Source organism: Thunnus albacares, chromosome 8 (genome assembly GCF_914725855.1).
Source record: "Thunnus albacares chromosome 8, fThuAlb1.1, whole genome shotgun sequence".
In the NCBI taxonomy this organism is placed as follows: Eukaryota; Metazoa; Chordata; class Actinopteri; order Scombriformes; family Scombridae; genus Thunnus; species Thunnus albacares.
The window spans coordinates 23,317,037-23,335,416 of record NC_058113.1 but is presented as its reverse complement, the minus strand read 5'-3'; the positions used below and the strand labels follow the sequence as shown (position 1 = coordinate 23,335,416).

The window sequence follows — 18,380 nt, the reverse complement described above, 5'->3', positions numbered from 1 at the left end:
TTGATATGAACTTCCTGTATTCCAAATTTATACCTAATGAAAAGTAATCTCGGTGAAAGCACTTTGATGGCTTATTTGCAGACAGTATTGCAGCATAGGCCGAATATGTTATTGAGAGCATATTGTACTACATACTACCTAAGACTTTATTCTAGGGTTAAACATTAACATTTTGAGGACTTTAGACCTGGTTCAAATGAGTTCATGTGGCACAGATGAATCACTTTGACAGAGCAGACGTCAATCATTACAGCAGCATTACACTGTTAATGTTTGGCTACTGTTGACAGAAATGAAGTAACAAAAAATGCAGGCTAAATGTCAAATGTGCTCAGCTGTACCTTTTGTTGTGGCTCAGCTATTAACCACTACTAGAGGTGAGAGCCACAAGAACAAGAAGTATGAAGACACGTTTGTACTGCAAGACTTAGTATGCAAAGCTAGCAGAGACGAAGGTGAAGATTTGAAGACTTTCATCATCACAACTAATCCTTTATTTTCATGTATATTTGTGTACATGTTCTGTACAAAATATATTATCTTAGATAATGCATTTACAAACAAAGAAAGGAAAATGTTATTTTTCAAACTTTTCATATTTATTATAAACTAATTTGGTGTAAATATCCATCCACAATACAGGTCGTATTCCTATTTCACAAAGAAAGTGCGAAAAATGTCTGATAAAAACATTGTTGTGTTAAAATAAAATGGCTTCTTTTTTCAGCAAATAATTTCCCACAAAAACTTACTTTACTACATTCACATTACTAAAATACTGCACTTCATCATCATCTGTTAGACTCTATGTCAGTGCACAGACTTACTAAATTATAAGGCTTCCAGTACTTCCCTTTACATTTGAGGGTCTACAGGTATGATCTTGATGTAGATGCCATTGAGTGAGCGAAGCACCAGTTTAGGAATTATCTTGGGTTTCCTTGTGGGGTCCTCTATCAGCTGATATCTCTTCAGTGTCAGGGCTATCACCGCTTTCATCTCATTCATGGCAAAGTTCTGACCAATGCAGTTCCTGAAGAGGAAAACATAAAACATAATACCGATATGATGATAAATGAAATGCTTTTGAGCAATAACATAAGAGGACAGTAACATGTCATTAGAGTGAGACATGCAGCGGATGGACCATAGATGTTCATCATTTTCACTCGGAGGCAAAAAAATAAGGGTTGTTTTGAGATCAAAGACACCAACTGTCAGTAACAACATGATCAGAATTGCACTTGCACACATCCTTTTTTGCATGAAGAGGAGGTGAACAAAATAACAGAAACAAATTAAAGCTGCAAGCTTGTGTACGTCGGGACGCGGCGCTGGTGAAGGGCTTCTGTCACGGGCACGTAGATGTCCCCAGACCTGGGCTGTTTTCAGACAGTGCAAGAGGAGATTAACGTCACTTCCTCAATCCACTATTCTGCCTGCTGCTGGGGCTGCTGCATTGAAATATTGTAGGGGGCGCTATGGAGCCAGTTCGCATCACTGTCTGAATATTGGTATGTAGACATGTATGCGAAATGGCCAAAAAAACGCGAAAAATGACCATTTTTTTCAAGATGGCCGACTTCTTGTAGGACTTACAATATGGCTCCAAGAGGCTTTTTTGTACGTCTTGACATGATAAATAAGCCTTGTGAATTTCATTTTTCTACGTTAATCTGGAAGGCGGGGCTAAAATTTTGAAATTTTCAAGGGCGTGCTGTTGAGACATATTGCCACGCCTATGCAATTGACCTATCCAGGATTTTAACTGGTGTCACTCCAGCTATGTGTGCCAAGTTTTGTGACTGTACACCCATCCCTTTTCCCTAAAAAACAGCATCGTATTTCATGGCGAAGGATGTGTCGCCATGGCAAGTGTTTGGTTATGGGTCATGACCTGCTAAATGTAGCATCACCAAGGTCTTACATCTTAGCTGAGTCAATTGCAGGTTCATCGGCCAAATTTCCTAGGAGTAATACAACAAAGAATGAGGCATGATACTTACTGTTGCCAGTAGGTGGTGCTATGACTGTCACTAAATATGGACCTGAACGTGTCTTCAGGCCGGGACTCTTGACAAGCATATGAAATTTGGAAAAGATCAGACCATGTGGAGTCAAGTTATAGGGCTTTGAAATTTCATGGCGAGACATCGAAATTCGCCGCGTCATCATGGCAACACCTTTCAACAAAAAACCACCAACTTCAGAATATACAAACTCAAAGGTCTTGAGACTATTCTGAGTAAATTTGAGGTAGATCCAATCACTATGCTACCTACAGGGCGTCAAAGCGTAAAACATGTTACTTCCTGTTGCTAGTAGGTGGCGCTATGATTCAGATCCAGTATTGACACATGGATGTGTTCAGGGCGGGACTCTTTTCAAGCAAAAAAGGTTTGGATCTTTTAAGGTCATGTATTCCGGAGTTATGGCTGTTTCAATTTTCATGGCTAAATTCACCCCCCGGCCACGCCCACTTTGCAATGTCGAAAACTCACCGTTTTGGTAACTTTTCATCTCCAAGGCCTGTAGATGATACTGACTGATTTTGAAGTTGCTGAGGTCAAATCTCTAGGAGGAGTTCGTTAAAGTATGCAGGCTGGAAATGACCAAATCAGCGTCAAAATTTGATCCAAAATGGCCGACTTCATGTTGGACTTAGGGTATGTGTCCAAGAGACTTTTTGGTGCGTCTGGTCATGATACATAAGCATACCGAATTTTGTTCTTCTACGACAATCCGTATCGAGGGGCTCAATTTTCCAAATTTTCTAGGGGGCACTGTCAAGCCATTTTGCGAGACCCATAAAATATCAAATTTTTCGCCACTTTTGATGTATGTGCAAAGTTGAACAACGTTTCGTGCTCGTTTAGGCCCTCAAAAATGCATTTGTTTCGGAAGAAAAATAATAATAATGGAGAAAAATTTCTTGAGTTACAACAGGGCCTTCGCACTGTCAGTGCTCGGGCCGTAATGAAACGTGTGAAAAAAGGAGCTCAAAGCTTAGTTTTTAAAGACTTTTGTCACATGAGCAACTGGTGAACAAGCAATAAGCTTCACCAAATTGGTATTTCCTACACAGCCGTAGTATTGTATGGTGTTTCTTATATGTTGTCCTTAAACCGCAACACACTGTTTAATTGACTATTCAACTTTATAGAAAATTATTAGGAGTAATTTTATTACACAAATCCATCTTAGTCTTAATGTGTTTGCACAGTAGCATCAATGACTGTCAACTACAAGACTGAACATATTAACAAGCTGATTCAAGACACAATCACCATTTTGAACTGACTAAAACTTGCTTACTAAAATCCTAAATCCAATATTAGGTCTGGTTCTGATGTAGGTTGAATATTAGAAAAACAAACAAACAAACCAAAACTCAAAAGTATTCACTGTACAGACTCATATAATGTATATTAATAAGTGGATTGATCATGGGTTACACTGAGTTCACCCTATCTTTTCTTTTTTTTTATTGTGTTGGTAAAAATGGGCTGGTGCTAGCTTACATGTCCACAAAGTGTAGACTTTTGTTAGATTAATAAGTAGTAATAGTGAGTAACTGTAAACTGAGAACACCCCTGCTTTGTTCCGAGTGACAGTCACACGGTATCAGGTGTGGACATACCTTGGCCCAGCAGAGAACGGCACAAACGCATGTGGTGACCTTCTGGAAGAATTCTCTGGTAGGAAACGAAGTGGGTCAAAGATCTATGGTGACACAAGATGGAAAAAACAGTGTGTTGTTATTATCCTGCAGGTTTCTGTGTTGTAAAGCACCTAGACAATCAGACAGTTTCTATATACTTCATTTGTCCAAGGAGAATTGAGTAAGTCCATGCTCATTCAAGCACACACACACGTTATATATATGTAAATATATATATATATATATATATATATATATATATATATATATATATATATATACACCAATGGTGCCCAGTCTTATAAGAGACATAATTAATCGTCAACAATGTCACTTCCATTATTTGACACATTTCATATTGATGCAGAACTCTGGTTTGTTATCAATTGTAATATTGTGTTGTTATGTCCACCATGTAGTGAGTGTACACTCATTTACTCAGAATGAAATCAGCACCCTGTAGTGACACGCTCCACTCTACCACCAGCTAATAAACCTTCACTTACATCAGGGTTTTCCCAGACAGCTGCATTCCTGTGAATCCCATACACACTTGTTCCGACAAAACAACCTAGGGAAAAAAAGAAAATAAGATTTTGATGTAGGCTTGTGCTGGTACTGTAGACTCTGTTTGGTATACATAAAAAGGGAATGAGTGCAAATAGACTTAACTACTATACTGTATATTACGTGGTGACTCTCAGTATCACTCATACTGTATGATAAAGCTCTGGCTATCCCTTAACAAGCATCTGTACACTGGTGGATCAGTCATTACAAACTCATGCTGTGCAGCCAAATTTAGTTCAAACCCACATAAGTTAATTAAATTCAAACAGAGATAAGTTTTGTCGGTGCACATCAAGAATGTTTCCGTTTGATGTTTCCATTTGACATATAAAGCATGATACCGACAGTGTGGAATAAGATTATTTTAACAAGCGTAAAGCTACTTGAGTGGAAACAAAGGGGAGAAAATTGCATGTTAAAGGTTTAATGTGTGCTGCAAGTTGTGCAAAGGCCATAGTCCATTATGGAAAAACAAAACCAATAGAAGATAGAGGTTAATATTTTTTCCTAGTAGGGTAAAAGTTCTTATGTATGCAACACCTTCCTCTCTTATCTATCTATCTTAACTTTCCAAAAACATTAACTGTGACATCTTCACTTATTCCTTTTATAATTAGACAGAACTACACCACTGACCTTCCGGCAAAGACCTTCCATCAAAAAAGGTCATGGGTTTGGTTGTTTTTCTGGACATTCCTGGCACAGGAGGGTAAAGACGGAGGGATTCTTTTATGCACATTGTGGTGTATGGAATTTGACTGAGATCCTCCCTGAAAAAGACAGACACAGTAAAGTGGAGGGCCTTAAAGTCACACAAACCAGCTGCTGACTTGCATATGGCAACGTTATCAATGTGTAAGCCAACCATTCCATAGTGTCCTTGCCATCCAGGGCTTGAATGATCTCCTCCCTGCATATCTTCTGGTGTTCTGGGTGGCAGGCTAGACAATAGAGGATGAAGGAGATGCCACTGGCTGTGGTGTCATGGCCCTCAAACATGAATGTGTCCACTTCTGCTCGTATATCGTCATCTGAAAGACCCTGCTGCTTCTCATCCTGATGTTAAGATAAAAGACAAAAATAGAAAAATAAATGACAAATAAATGTATTATTTGTTACTACTGTGACAACTATTACAACTAATAGACTATATTCATTCAACTATATTTGTGATATATTTAACTTTTTTGTGAGGCACTTTTTTAAAATTTCCCTTTGGTATAAATAAAGTATTAATCTATCTATCTATCTATTAAACCATGATAAAAGCCAGTAAAATATACAATAAAGATACAGCAGTCTGGCTGGTGTTGAGTATTGGAAGTCATGGAGGTAACACATGTCTGTCTATTCCCTCAGAGGGTGGAGTTAGCAGTGACAAGGGAAGTGGACGTCCCAAACTGGGATATAACAACACTGGACGAAACGGCAGCTGACAAGTCAACACCAAACACGTTTGGATCGCGGAGAGGACATAAACTGAGTTGAGGATATAAGACAACAATTTGGTCCCTTGTCTGTGAAGCCGGCTGCCAGAAACTTGGGGAGTACTTATTGACTCAAATCTAAACTTTGAACCACAGATTAAAAAAAAAAAGTTGTCCAGTCCTGCTTCCTTCAACTAAAAACCATCTCCAGAATTAAAACAATACTTAAACACAGTGACCTAGAAAAAGTCATTCATGCACTTATCGTTTCAAGACTAGACTACTGTAACTCCTTTCTGGCATAAACCAAAAGTCTCACCTCCAACTAGTTCAGAATGCGGCAGCTTGGCTTCTTACTGGTTTTAACAGACAACATCACATCACCACAATCCTGGCTTTAAGATTTTACTGATCACTTTTAAAGCACATTTGGATCTGGCTCCAAGCTACATAACAGATATGTTGACCCCATATGAGCAGCCTTAGATCCTCAGGTGGGGCCTTCTGGCTGTTCTGAAGTGGAGGCTTAAATCTAAAGGTGACTTTGCTTTTGCCATCAGGGCCCCTCAGCTTTGGAACAACCTGCCTGAGGAGATAAGACTCGCAGAATCAGTGACAGAATCAGTTCTTTTAAATCACTTCTTAAAACCCATTTTTATAGACTTGCTTTTGTGTGATGTTGTCTTTTTACCGTCTTTTCATCTTTCATTGTCTTTTTGTCCTCTCTCTACTGTGTTTTTGGTGTCTTTTGTCTTGTCTTAACTTTATCCCAATTTTGTCTTGCTTTTGTTTTGTTTTGGCCTTACTGTTTGGCTTTCTGTTTATTTATTGCTTTCTGTGTATATGCTTTTTAATATTTGTCCTGTTATGTTTACCCTGTTTAACAGACATTTTACAGAAACAGTTTTATCTTTTTGTCTTGTTGTTCAGTATGAAAACCTTAACATGTCCAAGCTTATATACAAAGTTATGGCGAATTAGGCCCAACTCAGGAATGTTTACAGCAAGCAGAAACTTGCAGAAGGCCAACACTCTCCTAAGAACTGGAGTTTTTGCCTTCAAGCCGCTGCTCAAGAGTACCTTGTAAGAGGACAAAAACCTGAATGTTGCCTTTGTGTCAGTGGTCATTGATATGCTGAGCATCGGATAGCTTATGCACAATAATACTTTGCAGCCCTCTCTGCTTGCTTTTGCCACTTGCATGTTATTTGCACTTTATGCTACCGAATCTCTAATATGATCTCAGGTTTTTCAGATCATTGTACTTAATTCTTTATCTATCTCATTGTTTTTATTGTCTCTAGTCTAGTTTGTCATTTTCTATTACTCTACATTTTGAGTGGTTGTCCCTATCAGTTAGTGTGGTGTTTTAAACCCTGACTGCACATCAAACTTTTACCCTTTAGAGGACAATAACCAATTACCTTGACCTTAAAATGCTGTGTAAGGTACACAGCATTTTAAGGTCATTTTAAGGTTGGCCGTATATTTGTTTGCTGTTTGTTTTGGACTGTCTGCTACTTTAGGGCTGTTTTTGCTAAATGTTTTTTAAATAGTTATTCTCATTAATCATTTTAAAATTACTTTTTCTAAAGCTTTTTGTAACTTCTTGTTTTGATAGTTCATACATGTACAATTTACTCACTTAGAGGTTTGTATACCAGTTTGGTACCAGTGTCATTACATTGACCGAATATCAGAATGTGTAATTTTGTGAAATCAGTGGGTTGGAGTGGACATCACATAACATACTCTTGCAAAGAGAAGTATGTCCAGGAAGTCCAGGTTTCTCTTGGCCTGTATGCGGTCCAGCTCCTTCTCTGCCTTTAGAGCTTCTTTTCTCTTTCTTATGACTTCCTCTTCAACAGACAAGATAATGGATGAGTATTTGCAGACTAACTCTTGAAATATAGCAATGTGTAAAATATCAACCATTTATAGTGAAAGCTCAGTGTATGGGCACACGATAAGGCAAATTGATCAAATCAAGCACTATTGACATTTTGGCAGTTGTTCAGATTGTTTTACCTGTATGACTGTGAGCCACCCTGCATGCTTTCCTGTATCTGAAGCCATGTGGGCTGAGGTAGAAAATTAGGTCGTTGTGGTATGGAAATGTCCTGAACCTCAGATTAATCAGATCACTGAGCTCATACACTGCTTTGATATATGCATTTGTTCCACTGCAATGACAATGTAACATTTCACCATTAAACATGACATTTCTTCCACTTACAATTAAGACAGAAGACGCAGAAACTGAAAACATACAGTAAGCATGAAATTGTGAATGGTGGGAAGAAGGTTTGCATAAACTAACCTCTCGGTTTGACAGTTGCTGTTGTAGCTGAATGCACATTTCAAGATGCTGTCCAGTGTCATGAGGCTCACGTGTTCAAACAATTCAAAGGAGTTGCTGGTGTTCGCATAACTTTCCCATTTGTCCTGGCAACAATAAGAGAGCAGATGTGACCTCTCTGCAGGAGATGGAAAAATCTCAACACAACACACTCATTAGCTCAGCCAACTCTGACACAAATATATCATGTGGAAAGTATCAGCCTAAATGTTTTTATCACTACTTCACCATTTTATTTTGTAGTTACCTATTATGAATTGTGATTTAAACACATATAAACTGTCATTTACATACCAACATAGTTTTAGCAGAATCTGACATCAGTTTTACGTAGGGCTTCAAAACATCATAATGGAAGCCTGGGGTCAATAGCCTTCTGTGGCGAAACCACTTCTGACCTTTTGACACCAGTAAACCTTCCCCTGAAGACAGAAACAGACAGTGATTGTGCATGAAAAGCAACATCATAATAAGCCATGCAGATGTTGCAGGTGAAAGGCAAAATATGTCTTACCAATCCAAGGTTCAATAAACTTATACGCGAAATCATCTTTTGGCTCTGTCAGGTAACAAACAAATAGAAAATAGCCTTATGTTGACTTTTGTAAAAATGAAACCCAATGACATTTTATGAAGCACTGAATGTGTTACACTGATTTTAAGGTGTAACAGTGAAGATAAAAACAATTGCTCAAACACACCTGTTGATGCCAGTACTGTTTTCACATAATCTGGATGGTGAATGTTGAGGAAACAAACTAATGGACCAAACCTCAGTGGGTAGGCATAAGGGTACTCCTGTCCCCATTTTACTATCTTATCCAAGTCGGTCCCATCTTCTTTAAACTGAAAGGGAAATTACAACAGTGTCAACTTTACTAAACCTATCAACCCTGCAGCCTGCATGCATGCTTTGTAACTGATTAATGGCATGGAGGAGCTGTTTGCTTAAATCGTGATGTTTACCAACTGCGAGTCTCTCAAGAGGGGCAGTGATAAAAAAAAAAAAAAAAAAAGTAGCAAAACCACGACGTAAAAATAGTCATTTACAAGTCTTGCCATATTTTAAGTCTTGTACGATTATTGCATGTTTTATTAATCTACTAAGTGAAACTGTCAGATGAATGTAGTGGAGTTTAAAATAACTTCAATTTCATAAATGGAAATACTCAAAGTATCTTAAAATTGCATGACGAATTTACTTCAACTGCACGACAAAGCGCCCATATACTGTAGACTGCAGCTTAACAAACACTAAGTATTGTGCGGACTATGTAACGGTTACACAAAGCGGTTGCTACGTTACCGAGTACTCATGCATGGCTTACCTCCAAAACATGTCCCAAAAGCCAGTGTCCCGGTGGTCCTGAAAAACGTTCAAAATGTCGAAACACATCCCTCCTTTTGACAAACGCGATGCTTAATTTGTAGACAACGGCGACAAGACAAAGCAGGGCAAACAAGTGATGCATGTGAGGCCAGCCCCACTGAAATGTCACGAGCTCTTCAGCGAACACCATTCCGATGCTGCCTGTGTCTCGCGGGAGAGAAACGACGGGAAGTGTTGCACTAGATGATGAGCACTGAAGCGCGAGACAAACGCACAAATAAGTTAGTGGGGTATGACATAATCATCGCTGGCAACCTGATGGGTGGAGAATCTGCACCGGGACTGTCTATCAAAATGATGACTTCACGTGTTGACGGAAATATCGGATTTTTGACTTTACCAAACGATCGTCTAACGGACGGCTATGTAGGACTGGGGAGGTTCAGAGTCAGAATCAGCTTTTTTGGCCAAGTATGTTTACGCATACAAGGAATTTGAATCCGGTTTAGTGGCTCTCAATGTGCTTACACACAACTATTATCTCCAGAAAGATACACAACATAAACATATCACTATTATGTACAAGCAAGTGGGTGAAAAAATAGATAAATATAGAATCAACAAGTGGAAAACAACATATAATATCTATATACAGCTAAAACTGTTTCTGTAAACAAAATTCAAATAGTGCAAAGGAGTACTGAAATAAATTTTGAATGGTTAAAAAAGGTGTCTATGTTCAGTATATACAGCCTGCTCAAATATATAGTAATGAATGATATGTATACATATTATTGCAAGTTAGTATATCTTTCTTAATGATGACCAAGTTGCCAAGATGTGGAGTATGGAGTATGAAATCCTTACTAACAACAGACTATGAAGAGCTATTCAATCATAATAATGATTTTAGCCTTTTAGGATATATGTAATTAACAGTTTTTAACTAATAAAATAAAAATAAATAAGAAACATACAGCATATTTTAAAAAAGTACAATTTATGTATTATCATATTCCATCAGCAGATATTTTAGGGGATTTTAAGAGCTGACAGAGTTGAAAATTTGGCTCAGCCCTCACAGGAATATATATATTTATTTATTTATGTATTGGAAAGCATCACCTAAATAGGAGAGACACCCAACAGCAGAAACATAATTACATAATATGAAATCTGTGTGAAAGGTGAAAATAATGTGTGCTCATATACAGAGTAGGCTATTAATTTCCTTGTGTGGAATCAATAAAGTTTAATCATATTTTAAACAAATCAATGGCCAATATTGTACAAAATATAATTATAATAGATTTGTTTACAGATGCACTATGTAGGATTTGGTCAGAAATTCAGTTTAAATATAAAAATGAATAAATAAATACATTTAAAAATATTTGTTAATTTTATTTGGGCTATTTGTTCGGAGCAGGTGGCCAAATCTTACATTTTGTGCTTTTAATGTACCCTAGTTTGTCCAGTTTTGTAGTTACACTTTTCACTGTAATAGGCTATACACTTCTTCTACTTCCAGTTAGTCCTACTAGCAATTGAAGGGACAAAAGTAAACAATATTTAGTCATCTAAGCACTGACAAAAAGAAGACCCTGGTACTTTCTGCAGAGTTTATGTGTCATTCCTGTATTTTCACAAGTTTCAGCCACATGCTACAGTTTACTTCCACAAACTGAAGACTGAAAAACTGCCTGTAGGCATGAATATGTCTAAATCTCTCTGAGATTAAAAAAACAAAAATGAAAACATAACTAAGTGCAAAATCTCACAGCATCACACACTGACTTTTACAGTTACAGTCACACACTTGCACATTATAGTTGACAAAAGCCCAAAGCTCCAGTAGTCGAATGTGAGTCACGTCTGATTCATATTCTTCGTGTCATATAAATTTTTCCATTGTTGAACTTTCCACACATTGTGCTCGTTGGCACTCTCTGTATCAATCTTATCAACCTATCTTTTAGAAATTCCAGTTTAAGCTTGGCAGATGAGGAATTCATTCCTTTTTTTTTTAACTCACATAATGTACTTATTATCTCATAGATGTATAAACTTCAGGGAGTAGATTTAGACTTTTTACAAACAGCTGCAAGTACAGTGTATCACCTATACTAAAGCTATAAGTGAAGTGAAGTCACACCATCAGAAAAAGAGCGGGGGTGAAAGCCACGCTAAGTTTCCTCTGCATTGGCTGTTAGACCACTTCCGACGATGTAACAAAAATTTAGTTGTTACACTTTATCTAAAACCTTCTGATGTGATACAGAGTCTCTGATCTTTGCTCTGATGATCAGATATAGCGTATCAACGGAGGGGACGTGTCTACCAGTTTCAGTTTTGTCTTTATATCTTCAGTGATAAAACTGTCACTACCACGATGCAAAAAGGATTTATTTTTCTCCTGATTATTTGTAACTCAGCCGCTTTTACCCCAGGAAAAAGTAAGTAACTGACTAAATCATTGATATTATTATGTATTTTAAAATACAATTTTGAGAAGGTTGCTGTTGTCTGTGAATACTTATTCATAGTTTTCATTTTTCAAGCTACTATTGGTGTATAACAGAAACTGATGTTTTAACAGACACACATCACCTTCGGTTCTCGCTGGGATGTTCAGCTTTGATACCTTGTCAACATAAGAGAGGTGATTCAAACTTATCCAAATGGTTTTACAAGAAAGATGAAAATGGTAAAGAAATCCACATATTTTCTAAAGGAAAGGGAGGAGTACCACTCCAACATCAGAGCATTCGGGGCAAAATGACTGTTGCAGCCAACGGTTCCTTGGTCATTAATTCTATTACAGAGGATAATCAAGGCCTGTACTGTTGTGTTCGTAATGACAGCTGCAAGTATACAGTCGTCAGTGTGGAGAAAGGTCAGAATTATTGTTATAGTTATGATTAGTTCTCTTAAAACTGAATAATTAAAGTACCAATCTGCCCATCATCTATTCAAATAAAGAATATCTTTTTTTTTCTTCTTCAGAAATCATTAATGAAACTTATAAGACATTCTACGTTACTGCAGGCAGCAGTTTTATGCATGAATGTCCAGGTGAAGTTAAAAAATGGACTTTTAAAGCAAACAACACAACCAATCTCAAGAACTCATTACAAGGACTGGAGACAGAATTTGTGACTTCAAACAAGACTATACACATTGTAAATGTCAAAAGAGCAGAAGCTGGGAAATATACCTGCTGGACGAGTAAATGTGATGGACACACACAGAAGCTACTTACTATCAACTTGTGTGTAATCACAGGTGAGAAAACAACACACACATATCTAATGTCAATATTAAACAGTTTAACTTACAATTGTTTTTTTGCGACATAACAGTCCAGCACAGTGAGGATTCATCTGTTTCTTGCGTTGTAATGTGTGACATGGAATTCAAAGACATCAAACCAAACAGCACATCAAATGTGAAGACAGGCACAGTGACTATATCTGTGCTTGTAGATCCAAACGGGTTTTTAAATTGCAATGCAAAGCAAATGTTGGATGGATACAGTACAGTTAACAGCACCCATGAGCCATCAATTGCTTCAAACAAAACAACAGGTGGGTGTTTTGCTGTATCTCTCTTTAAGGAGTTTGTGAACTGAATCAAAGGAATATCAGTTCTTATGTTTTTGGTTTTACAGGTACTCATACGGAGCCTGAATATCTGACGCCAGCTATTTACGGATCATCAGCAGGCATTGCATGTCTTATTTTAGTGGCACTTTTAATTTGCTGCCTCAGACGAAAATTGCAAGCAGGTAGGATATGCAGCTCTTTGTCTTACTGAAACTTCCTGTTTATTGCTTGTTCAGTGGTCTTCTGCTCTTTATAAGTGTGTCAGAAGCAGGGGTAGATTTTTGAGGCTCACGCTATGCAAGTTCATGTGTCCCTGCTGAGTCTTTTTCTCTTTCTATGTCTCTAAAGATTTATCTGTTTCTTCTCCTGGTTGTGGCATGGGTAACAGGGTAAGTGTTAGACAGTCTACCATGCATCAATGAACTGACGTGTGTTGTTTCTTTTAGGTAATATAATTTGTTACCTGTGATTACAGGTGCAAGAGGAGACTTCAGTGGTTTATTCATCAATTGTCATCAGAAGACCTGCAAAGACAGCAAACAATCAAATGACTTACAGTGATTGTGTGTATAGTGAAATAAATGTGTAAAGAAAAGGTCCTGCCATATGATTAAGTAGTTGATCACTCTAAGAATAACCTGTGTTTCATGTAAAAAAAAAAAAAAAAAAAAAAAAAGTTTGTGATGTCACCCATGTGGATCTGAAGGTAAAGTTTGAAATATTTGGTTGTTTTTGATTAGGAAGTTTCTTAATGAAGTGACCCATAAGTGTGCAAGCAGCAGCCACTTTTTCTTTACCCTTTCAAGCATGGGAACATCCTTTTGATTTTTTTTCTGACATTTTTGGGGTTCTTGCACTTTGAGTCTTTGCAATGCTGGCCTATTTTCTATTTGAACTACATTTCAGGGGGAAATGTACTTTTTACTCCACTACGTTTATTTGACAGCTGGTTACTAGTTATTTTGCAGATCAAACATAGTTTTAACTACTCAACTGTGTGTAAAAAGTTAGAATTAGCTGCACCTAAACCAACTACAACATTAAAATGCTGCTTATGCACAGTGGTGGAAAGTAACTATGTACTTTTTGAGGTGCTTTACTTAAATATTTCCACTTTATGTTACTATATACTTCTACTCCACTAAATTTTATAAGGAAATATTAGGCTATACTTTTATACCAATACATTTACTTGATGAAGTGGAGTTAAAATCATTTTGCAGATTCAGATTTTACATACAAAACATATAAGTAGCTTATAAAATAAGATTGTTCTTATAGATTTAACAATGCAAGAGTATATGAAGTAGTTAAAACCAGCCCCATCTTGACCTTGCTTGCATGTTGATCAGTATGCAACAAAAATAAAGAAAATAATATACAAGTTTAAGTTTAAATATCAGTTTAACAGTACGAAGAGTATTTATGCATTTTTACTTAAGTAAGATTTTGAATTCAGCACTTTTACTTGTAATGGGAATCATTTATTTTTTAGTGTGGAATGAATACTTTTATTATTATTATTTTGAAAATAACCTAATCTGAATTCTTCCACCATTGCTCACATGCAAATGCATTGTTAATGATAATCCAGTTACATAATAACAACTTTTAATAGTTAAGTACATTTTAGTGATGTACTTCTATACATTTAGCCAGCTACTTGAGGAAACTCTTGTATGCAGGATCTCTACTCTGAATGAGATATTTCTTTTAAACTGTGGTGTTATTTCACTGTTACTGTTTGTGTAATGTGCCTCAAAGCTGACTGCCAAACTCTATGAATCAAGCCAGAGGAAGAGAAAGGCTTCATTGGTTTTTTTAATAGATTGAACAAAACAGACCAACAAAGTCCTAATCTGTAGTGATTTGGTCTCTGTGCTGTGCAGTATTATGTCAGATGTGTCCAGTAATTGCCAGGACTTACTATTCAAAATAATTGCAATACATTCAAGATTAATAAAACATGCAATGAGGTCACATTCATTTGGGTTTCATGCTCTCATAGGCAATCTGGGTAACGAAAGAGTGGACAAACTAGCCAAACAAGCAGTTAGAAAAGGAAACATAGACATCCATATTAAACTCTCAAAATCAGAGGGAAAGGGCATTGTGTAGAAAAATGTCAATAGTGTGGCAACAGAGCAGGTAGTGTGAGAAACAGGGGAGGAAACAGAAAAGAGGAAGTAATAATAACTAGATTAAGAACAGGACACAGCAATCTATACAGCACACTTAATACTGCAGGGAAGCATCCAACGGGTATTTGTGAACAACTATCAATTACCAGAAACTGTGGAACATGTGATCATCAGCTGCAATAATAATATATATCAGGGAGAAAGATGATGGAGGAAGTGAAAAGATTAGGGCTAAGAGGAGCAGGATTGAAGAACATACTGGAGGGTGGTGTTAGTGGACAGAGCGGAGGATGCTTGATCAGATTCCTGATGAGAACACGATTGATGGAAAATGTGACAATCCGGAAACTGTAATAGTTACCTAAATCCACAAGATGGCAGTAATGCAACACTATGGAAGCCAGCTGCCGTTGAACCTCAAAGAAGAAGAAGAGGAAAACCCTCATTCACATCCTTACTCTGACTACTAACCGGGCTGTTCGGTTGTATTTCGTTGTGAATCGCCTCTCTATCACAAACTGAAACGCTTAGCACGGCAATTTGAGTAACGCACCTTACATTTCGGCTAACCGATGATAGCTAGCTGCTAGTTAGCTGAGAAGCTAACGTTACTAGCCATGTATTGATTGAACAGACTAGTGAGGCCTGCTTGATCATCGGTCCTTTACTGTGGAGGCTCCACCGAAGACGAGCACAACAACATTTACCTGGTTTTCCTCAGCAAGTGAACAGCTGCCTTTTGTGCTACGTGGTTTTCTCAGGTAACGCAGGGACTTATGCTAACCACTGTTGCTAGCCAGTTAGCCACGACTAGCCTACAGCTATCCGACTTTATTTAGCTAACGTTACCAACTGTAACTGAAGTTGACAAGCATACAGTCAAATGTTCACGGTTCATGCACGCCACTAGTATAATTATGTTTTCCTCCCCACCAGATTCAAAGACAGAGATGGAGGCTCCTCCTGTTACTGTGATGCCTGTCACCGGGGGAACAATCAATATGATGGAGTACCTGTTGCAAGGTGAGCTACGTCACAAATATCGACAGCTGAGGACAGAAGATAGAACATCTCAATAAGCCATGAACTACCTCAGAGTATTATGGCCTGTACAGCTGCGTAGTGCATGCTATAGGAACAATATTTACAATGCTGGTGGTGCAATGAGTGATGTGATATCTAAGATTTCAACAACTTCAACAGCACACGTATGCTGTTGAAGATGCTGTAAGCATACATCCAAAATCATTATTTCTTATTTATATGTTTTGAGGTACACAATGTTCTGTATCGTCATAATGCATAAAGTAGGCAAATGGCAAAATATGGTGTTCCCATTGAGAATAGTCCCATGTTATGTATAGAGATTGGTGACAAGTTATAGAAAAAAAAACAACAAAAAGTGCTTTAAAGGAGGGGTGCACAGTTTTTCAAGTCTGTGATAAAACAATAGTCAGGTGCCCTAATGAACATCCTGGCCATGAGAAGATCCCTTCATACTGTATTTACAATGTAAGTGATGTGGGACAAAGTCCACAAGCCTCCTTCTGTGCAAAATGTATTTTAAAGTTTATCTTAACCTAAAATGAAGTGTCAACTGTCCAAATGAGTCAAATGAAGTATATCTCTTTCATCGTTACAGTCTCTTTAGTGCCAAAGTCCCTCTTTTTGTTACTATACTTCACCACAGCTCAACAGGGAAACACTGTCTGAGGAAACACCAAGACGGAATTTGATGCTAAAAAGACTGTAAATGTGGCAGATATCCACTTGATATGACTAACTCAGACTGCTTAAGTCTCATATAAGCTTCAGATAAACTTCCAAATGCATTTTTGCACAAAATGACTGTGTTGGATTTTGGCCCCCATCACTTACATTGAAAGTGCTTTTGAAGGGGATCTTTTAATAGCCAGTATGTGCATAAGGAATGATTACAGCAAGCAAAACCTCTTTCAGTGTTCATCTGGGTATCTGACTGTTTAGACAGACTTGGAAATTTTTTAACCTATCCTTTAATAAGGTGTTGGGACACCATAAGCTGCCAGAGCAACTTCAGTCATACTGTATAGGCTAAGTCTCTAGAAGTCTTTTGGAGGAATGAAAGCCATACTTTTAAAAGATATTGCCTCACTTAGCATTTTGATGATGCGCCGTCCAACATGTCACTCTAAAAATCTTCTGAATAGTCTACACTCATGATGTGAATGGGGTGGATGAAATGTTTGAAAGCCAGTATAAAGTGGTAAAATTCAACAACACCTCAAACTACAGCCTGACCACAATGTTGAACCACTTTATAACAGTTTCAGCACAAACTGACAGACAGTCAGAGGCAACAGACTGTTAACTTCCTAGCGCTGGCACTGGTGAGAACTGATCGTTTACCGTAACAGACAAACCAGAAGAACATCTGCCATGTTTGTGACAAATATCTGTTTCCCTTCTGTCTAATCTTCCTTACTAAAGGAATCTCAGTGTTTGTAATGTAGCAGTTCTTATTGTGGAATAATAAATAAAATATACTGTGCAGTCATCTCACCACATTGTTTATATTTATGCGGCTGTTTCTCTACCCTTTATCACTTCAGGCAGTGTGTTAGACCAGGCCCTGGAAAGTCTCTTGCATCGACTTCGAGGTCTGTGTGACAACATGGAACCTGAGACCTTTACAGATCATGAACTGGTTTATCTTCTGAAAGGTCAACAAGGCAACCCTTTCATTCTGCGTGCCCGCCGCTCCCTCTCCCACCCCACGGCTCCATGGCATCTACGCTACCTCGGCCAACCTGAAGTGGGAGACAAGAGCCGCCACGCCCTGGTGCGCAACTGTGTTGACGTGGCTGCCTCTCACAGCCTGCCAGAGTTCCTCAATGAGATGGGCTTCCGCATGGACCACGAGTTTGTTGCCAATGGACATATATTCCGCAAAGGTGCAATGAAAATTGTGGTTACCAAACTGTCTCGTATCCTGGTACCAGGGAACACGGACAACACAGAACGTCTATCTCTTTCATACTTAGTGGAGCTGAGTGTGTTGGCTCCCGCTGGCCAGGACACTGTGTCAGAGGATATGCGTAGCTTTGCTGAGCAACTCAAACCCCTGGTTCACCTGGAGAAGATTGACCCCAGCAAACAGAGACATTGAATGACATAATTCAGAGGGTGAAGTTCCCTCTGGCTACCATGGACACATTAGATCTCTTGTTTGTTTTGTATTTTTGTTTTTTTACAATATTCTCGTGTTATCTAAAATGAAATACAGAACAACTTTGACTTAAGAGTTA

At 38.0% G+C, this 18,380-nt stretch overlaps 3 protein-coding genes across 5 annotated transcripts; 2 read left to right on the top strand and 1 right to left on the bottom strand.

The window, feature by feature from the left end:
• Nucleotides 1-734: 734 nt before the first annotated feature.
• LOC122988131 (cytochrome P450 4B1) lies at nucleotides 735-9,632 on the bottom strand. Its single transcript, XM_044360292.1, has 12 exons — nucleotides 9,346-9,632; nucleotides 8,719-8,863; nucleotides 8,532-8,576; nucleotides 8,312-8,439; nucleotides 7,979-8,103; nucleotides 7,687-7,841; nucleotides 7,411-7,517; nucleotides 5,097-5,287; nucleotides 4,868-5,001; nucleotides 4,168-4,232; nucleotides 3,641-3,723; nucleotides 735-1,033 (listed from the first exon to the last, which is right to left on the bottom strand). Exons 1-12 carry the CDS (start codon nucleotides 9,535-9,537, stop codon nucleotides 856-858), a joined length of 1,548 nt encoding a protein of 515 aa, XP_044216227.1. The 5' UTR covers nucleotides 9,538-9,632; the 3' UTR covers nucleotides 735-855.
• A 147-nt stretch (nucleotides 9,633-9,779) lies between these two features.
• On the top strand, nucleotides 9,780-14,405 carry LOC122988133. 3 transcript variants are annotated; one of them, XM_044360294.1, is made up of 7 exons: nucleotides 9,780-11,803; nucleotides 11,947-12,243; nucleotides 12,354-12,632; nucleotides 12,833-12,934; nucleotides 13,018-13,134; nucleotides 13,301-13,341; nucleotides 13,428-14,405. In XM_044360294.1, exons 1-7 carry the CDS (start codon nucleotides 11,740-11,742, stop codon nucleotides 13,539-13,541), a joined length of 1,014 nt encoding a protein of 337 aa, XP_044216229.1. In that variant the 5' UTR covers nucleotides 9,780-11,739; the 3' UTR covers nucleotides 13,542-14,405. The 3 variants fall into 3 exon arrangements, with proteins under 3 accessions (XP_044216229.1, XP_044216228.1, XP_044216230.1); XM_044360293.1 differs by having other exon boundaries at nucleotides 12,710-12,934; XM_044360295.1 differs by lacking the exon at nucleotides 9,780-11,803 and having other exon boundaries at nucleotides 11,894-12,243; nucleotides 12,710-12,934.
• Nucleotides 14,406-15,477: 1,072 nt separating this feature from the next.
• Nucleotides 15,478-18,380, top strand: med18 (mediator of RNA polymerase II transcription, subunit 18 homolog (yeast)). Its single transcript, XM_044360297.1, has 3 exons — nucleotides 15,478-15,854; nucleotides 16,030-16,116; nucleotides 17,685-18,380. The coding sequence occupies exons 2-3, from the start codon at nucleotides 16,044-16,046 to the stop codon at nucleotides 18,239-18,241; spliced, it is 630 nt and encodes a 209-aa protein (XP_044216232.1). The 5' UTR covers nucleotides 15,478-15,854; nucleotides 16,030-16,043; the 3' UTR covers nucleotides 18,242-18,380.